General features: G+C 33.6%; 1 protein-coding gene across 1 annotated transcript in view; it reads right to left on the bottom strand.

The window, feature by feature from the left end:
• The window catches only part of uxs1 (UDP-glucuronate decarboxylase 1), a 60,336-nt gene extending 57,828 nt beyond the window's left edge, over positions 1-2,508 (bottom strand). The window contains exon 1 of the mRNA XM_065292928.1: positions 1,806-2,508. Coding sequence (XP_065149000.1) covers positions 1,806-1,893 — 88 coding nt within the window. The 5' untranslated portion in view covers positions 1,894-2,508. The remainder of the gene's footprint in view (positions 1-1,805) is intronic.
• Between the last annotated feature and the right edge of the window lie 4,699 nt (positions 2,509-7,207).

Here is a 7,207-nt window from a genome sequence, read left to right on the forward strand (position 1 = left end):
TGGCCTATGATGTTTGCTATGCTTCTGAATGAATAACGGTGAAATGCCGCTACATCCAAAAGCCAGAGGGCGCTCTCGTGCAGAAACTCAATATGTGCTGTAGACAAAGAACCATACACACGCAGCTATGACACGCAGCTACAGGAAATGGCTTAAGGATATATTAATAGTTGTTCTTCAAACCTTTTCAGGTATTTTCATGATCATGTTTGACGAGTGTTGCTTTTTCAAATGCATGTTATAAACGACTCAAATTAACAGTGATTTCAGATCAATAAGAACTTACTGATCAACAGCCGTAGTAGATGAAATAGCTGTGCATTATATCGGCTGTGCCATTTAGAATAGTTATCGGCCAGGTATTATAAGTGTATATCAGCATTTATCGTCACATCCCTACTTGCCACAAGTATGACATTTTAAAAGGAATGCTTACCCAAGTAACTTTACATGAACTTCAGATATACATGCTTTTTACATGCTCACAATTATTTACTTTTACCCTTTACAGCATCAAATTAAACTACTATAAAATTCTTGTATGACTATGAAATACTTACTCTCTTTGCAACTGTTTAAATACATTAATTGGTTTTGCACATATTCACATTTCACACAGCACATCTATTTTGAATAGAGCTGCATAATATATAGTTTTGGCACTGATATTGCAATGTGTGTAGCCACATCGCTGAACATGAAGAGCATTTAAGGAAAACTATTTGGATGCATTTTCCATATAAAAACGGTTTCAAACAGCAGAGAGAAATAACAGATTCAATAACATTTCACCTTGCAAAAGACATGGTGGTATAAATTAATATGGTTCCAAAGGTTTTACTAACATGATCTGATCCCTCAACAAGAGGTTTGTAATATCATCGTGCAACTAATTTCCTCAAGTGGCCATCTCTATACAAGAAAAGCAAGGCACAAGTTAATTCCTCCAAAACAGGGATCTGGTAAAGTCATCCAGTATTAATCATATCATCACAATATATATCCTGATAAACATAATATCACATGTCAATTTCCTCCCGATATTGTGCAGACCTAATCTTGAACCAATTTATTTTATGACAAAGCGTTACTAAAATGCTTGAAAAATTTAAAGCTCCACCAAGAGCCTAATAAAGATTGACAAATTAGTCTGTTTCTTGTTGTGCTGTCTAACCAAAGATCATAAAATAATTAGAAAATGATTTTTTTTTTATTGCATTTATATATGACATGTGAAATACTGGAAAGCACCACTTGCCCTAAAGCTGTCATTTAGCACAAAGTTTTGCAAAAAGGAATTTCACAATGCAAAACAGAATATCATCACACATTCTCACGCAGACTATAAAACACAGCTGTTTAAGATAAAGAGTATGGTTAAATGTGTTCAATGTCATTAATGATAAGCAAAAGCATCTACACAGATTTAGTGTGCAAAATATATTACACAGCATTGTAAGCAAGTACTGTATTTCTGGTACCTTAATTATGTCATTGCCAGTAACTAAAATGTTATAAACTGACCAGCAGCATTTACCAACAAGTTGTTCAACTTAGAAGTCAGAGGGTTAATGAGGAATCCATCCACACTGGCTTGCAATTACTGATATGTGTGTAAACATGCATATCAAGTAAATACTATAGTATATTTATAAATTATGCGTTCAGTACTGTGGTGTCACATGCGGTCATTGAAAAACGTGTTGAGTAAGTGTAGGCTACGTGACAGACAGACAAGGTGCAACCCAGGTAAACTTCTGTTACTTATCAGAGAGTGTCAGTGGTCTACAGTAGCATATACTCACAGGCAATGTAAGCAATAAGAGCGAGGACGATCAACATCTTCATCATTCTTCTGTTTATAACTGTGATCATCCAGCTCATCCGCATCATCCTCCAGCTCTTCCTCACCACTGATGCATCGCACTTTCATTTATCACACACACATCCATATGTCTCACATGAGATTTAACGCTCACGACAATATATGTATAACAAAATAAAAGACCTGCCAATCCGATTCTATACTATTGAAGCGTATACATTTACAAGTTATAATCCACCTGTGTTGTACAAAACGAAAGTTTCTCTATGAAACGCAGCAGTGACAACACGAGCGCTACAAAAGCTAACCCAGCTAATTTCCTTTCAAAACAGTTTACACGGTAATACAAAATCTGACGGCTTAAGCAGTCAGTCACGTTAATCGTTGGAAGAAATTTGGTTGAAACTAGTAAATCACTTAAAGAAAGTAAAACGACATTCTGGTCGGCGGTTATTTCTGTTAGCAACGCAGCGTCATAACTACAGACAAGCAGCTAGAAATGCTAACTACTATAATACTACCGAAAAAAAGACGAGTTTTAGCCGGAAATGCCCAGTCTAGACATGGGTCCACGGTTTATCGATAAACTACTTTCATTTGTCCTCACGTGAGGCGAAAAAAGACAACGCGACTCTGTATGAGCGTCTCAGGGCAGGATAACAAACGACGCTTTCAGCTATCGATTAATCAACCTGCCGCGATAGCAACATATTAAATGACATTAATTCGCAGCTGTTAAAGATAAAAGGCTTAAAGCGATCATATCACATAATGTAAATATTTTATATTTTATTGTATTTACAAATAAATACAAAAAGCGAAAGTTTTTAAATCTCTTTTAGTGCGTTGTCAGAGGAAAGTAATCAAGCACAGATATATTCACCTTGAAAACAGTGGCCCATTCATGAATAACATGAGAGTGGAGCAATATTAAAGTTCAGTGATTTTCCACGTTGGCTCATACCCCTGTGATTTATGCCTTGGTTTCCTGGTCTCTGGATAATCCTAAGAAATACGACTTTTGCGTTTGTTTTTATATTACAAAGTTTTATAAATATCCCACATAATTTTCTAATAAGGTAAATTAAGCAATGTGCATAGTGTAGCATTTCCAGTGTTTATTTATTTTTTTACATTAAATAATGTAGCATCATTCATTTATTTCATAATGTCACAAAATGATACAAGAATAATTTATCATCATAAAACAAAACAACAGAGACTGATCTGATCGAGTAGCTTTAAAATGTTAATTTTAAAAGGTTAAGCCTTTCATGCAGGCTAGCCTACTATATGTCTTAGCTTTGTGCTGCATGATAAGTGACTCTGGGGGGAGTGAGGTCAATAGAAACAGTGAATAATTCAGCATGTTATAAATTAAATTTATGATAAACCTCTGTCTGCTTAACCTCTGTTTTTTGTGAGAAACAATACTGATATTCTTACAATACTGATAATAATCAAGCTCGTCTTATATTTATGAATTACTGGTAAGGTCTTATAGGGTTATTTCATTGTAAATAATAACATACAAAAAAATTCATATCGAAAACAACTCAGCCCAAATTCCTCTCATGAATGTGTATGAGTATGATCTTAAAAGAGTGTGAGCTCTTTTCAGCTCCCCAGACTCAATACAATATTAAAACGCAATCTAAAGATCAATAAATCAGTATTTCTTTCATCTTTATGACAAAATATGTCACTGTGTTATTGGACTACTGTATGTATTAGACTATAACTTTATCTTAAAAACTGTAGAACTCAGTCCATGTGCCTAAAGCTTTATACTGGGCCAAAACAGATGGAAATATTGAACTTGAATGGTTTTATTTTCTTATTACATACAGCACTGAAAAAAAATGAGTGTACTACCTGCTGAATATTGCTATTGTTTTCCCCATGAAACATTATTACTGAATGCTAGTCTAGAGTATTCAATTAAAAAGTCCATTTTTATAATTTTAAATATTTCTAATAGGGCTGTACAATTAATCAAAAAACTATTATTACAGTTACGGGTGAAACAAACACTGTAAAATATTAGCTGTAATTATGCACCTGGTTACCAGTATAACTTACTGTAGAAGATAAAGACTAAAAATGTTTCATGTTCATTTAACTTTGAACAAACTGTTGCCAGTAGATAACATAAATGTACAATCTACAGTACGTTACTGGCAGCTAGTTGCCAGTAATACCCAGTAAAACTGTAATTTCTACAGAATTTTTTACAGTGAATATAATCACCAGAAGCTACAATTACAACATGCCTATTTGTGCTTATTTCTGTTCGGCAGTATGTTTGGGCACCAAATACAGTAGTGAATTAAATATTTTAAAATTGACAAGTTGATATGTCCTTCAGTCGTTCGTTTAAGAACCTACTAACAACATAACTTCAAAAATTATTTGTGATTTACGTTCAATTATTTAGTTTTGGATGTTAAGAATTTACCATGCAGCTGCTTCACAGAAAGTTATAAAAAATTTTAAGACTTCAGTGTAACATCTATTAATCGGTAATAATAGTTGCATTACAATATTGAGGTGAATATTCGTCAATTATGATTTTTTTTTTATTATCGCGCAGAATTATTTTCTAAGAAGATATCAAAAACTTCAAACAAATATTTTTTCAACAATAAAACATTTTATAAATATATAGTATGATAAAGAACTTTTAAAATGTGTTTAATGCCATTCACTTATTCACTGTAAAAAGTAAGAGATTTTCAACACACCATTTAGGGTTTTTCAACTTGTGTAAGCATGCACCGCTAAAAACTGTTTAGTGGGAAAAATACTGTTCCTTCAATGTCTAAAGTTTTGTGCACAATGGGATATTATGGTGGACTCCTTCAAAAGGTACCTATAGTTCCTTGTTCTTAAATTGTGGCTAAGGAGAAATCTTCTAATTTTTACAAGAAGTAACTATGAAGGTATATTTGGTGCAAAACAACTGCACACCTGTGAAAGTGGAATTTGTATTTGTAGAGATTATCCACACATGTGTATCAGTAAATTTGAAGTCACAGATGAAGAGTTGCAAACTTGTAGATTTTTTTTCTTTCCCTCAAATACAACACAACAGTTACACATTCACAAATCCTTCAGTGCAGCTGCACAAATCCCATTTTACAAATCACAGATTAAGAAACTCACAAGCTCACGTTTTTTGCTACAATTGCTGCAGTAAATATGGTGCAAAACCTACTTGAACACCTGCATCAAAGTATGTGAAGTCACACACAAATTATGTACATTCGCAAAATCAGTTTGTGCATCTGTGCGATGAGAGTTGCATGTGTGTAAACATTTTTTTTCACAAATATTTTTTTATTTTTGAAATATTTTCTAGCACAAACACAAGTACAAAAATACAACTGCTTGAATCTGCTGCTACGAGTTTCAAACACTCTTTTTCGTGTGCTCTCTGTTTTGCACCAAATATCTCGAGATAAATGGTGCGAAAGTAATTTGTATACCTGTAGGCTGTGCTCAGCACTGCCCACCAGGTGGCGCCTGACACTCACTGAAGCAGAGTTTATTAATTACCAGCAATGTTTCAGCAAAGTAAATCACCTTTATCAAGGTATTATTTTCACCAAGTGGAGAACAATATAAATGGGAGTGCTAATTATACACAGATGAAGGTAATTACATACAATATTCCAATGATTCATTAGTAAACAAAATATAAGTTCCATAAATCTCAAACCATCAATATAAGTAGATTAAAAAATACATGCAGCAAATACACACATAGGCCTACATTTAACTAAGATACATGCTTTTTCTTCTAATATACTAATTTGGATGATTATTTCTGTCTTTTTGAATCGGGTAACTGAACAACTAAATTGTTTTTATTATTATCTAAACAGTTGTTCTGATTTCTTAACATTTACCCTGGATGCTAACCCAAATCAAATCAGCTTTTTAGACTTGTGGGTAGCTTGTAATTTTTTACATAGGGATCCGATTAAAAAACCTACAGCTCGTCATACACTATTGAGAGTGGATTCTTATTGTCATGAGCAGGGCCGTACAGAGGATTTTATAAATACCAAGGTCAATATGTATTTTTCTAGGGCATGCACCCTAGAAAAAAATGTCTTATTTCTCTGCTCTACATATATGACTTCTAACACATCAGAAAAAAAACAATCAAATAACTATAGATGTCAAACCATGTCAGTATGCACAAGACTTGTGTTGTTTATTAGTAATACATTGAAATAATTATTTTACCATCCTGGGCACATTGTTGTGTCAGTAAAGTAAACATAGGCTAACTGAATATAGGTGAATGTAATCTAGGAGATAAATTAGTTAGATCGGACCTCTCTTCTCCATGTATACCAACAGAAACCACTTTAACACTGTCATTGTTGAAAATCATATGTAGGAAAACAAATAGAGAGTATAAAACACGCATCGTGAAACATCAGAGTGCAATAATATGCAGAAATATGAACCTTCCATTAGCACTGCATTTTGTTGAACTTAATCATCCTATAACTTCATTATTGTATATAGGAATTGAGAGGGTATTTTCATCTAGAAGGTGAGGTGAGTTGGACCAATTTTTACTTAGACAGGAGGCCTTTTAGGTATATTAAAGCCTATTAGGTATATGTAGGCCTATGTGTGTATTTGCTGCTTGTATTTTTTAATCTACTTATATTGATGGTTTGAGATTTATGGAACTTATATTTTGTTTACTAATGAATCATTGGAATATTGTATGTAATTACCTTCATCTGTGTATAATTAGCACTCCCATTTATATTGTTCTCCACTTGGTGAAAATAATACCTTGATAAAGGCGATTTACCTTGCTGAAACATTGGTGGTAATTAATAAACTCTGCTTCAGTGAGTGTCGGGCGCCACCTGGTGGGAAGTGCTGAACATAGCCTACAGGTATACAAATCACTTTCGCACCACTTATCTCGAGATATTTGGTGCAAAACAGAGAGCACACAAAAAAGAGTGTTTGAAACTGGTAGCAGCAGATTCAAGCAGTTGTATTTATGTACTTGTGTTTGTGCTAGAAAATATTTCAAAAATAAAAAAATATTTGTGAAATTTTTTTTTTACACACATGCAACTCTCATCGCACAGATGCACAAACTGATTTGCGAATGTACAAAATTTGTGTGTGACTTCACATACTTTGATGCAGGTGTTCAAGTAGGTTTTGCACCATATTTACTGCAGCAATTGTAGCAAAAAACGTGAGCTTGTGAGTTTCTTAATCTGTGATTTGTAAAATGGGATTTGTGCAGCTGCACTGAAGGATTTGTGAATGTGTAACTGTTGTGTTGTATTTGAGGGAAAGAAAAAAAATCTACAAGTTTGCAACTCTTCATCTGTG

Source organism: Paramisgurnus dabryanus, chromosome 15 (assembly GCF_030506205.2).
Source record: "Paramisgurnus dabryanus chromosome 15, PD_genome_1.1, whole genome shotgun sequence".
Classification (NCBI taxonomy): Eukaryota; Metazoa; Chordata; class Actinopteri; order Cypriniformes; family Cobitidae; genus Paramisgurnus; species Paramisgurnus dabryanus.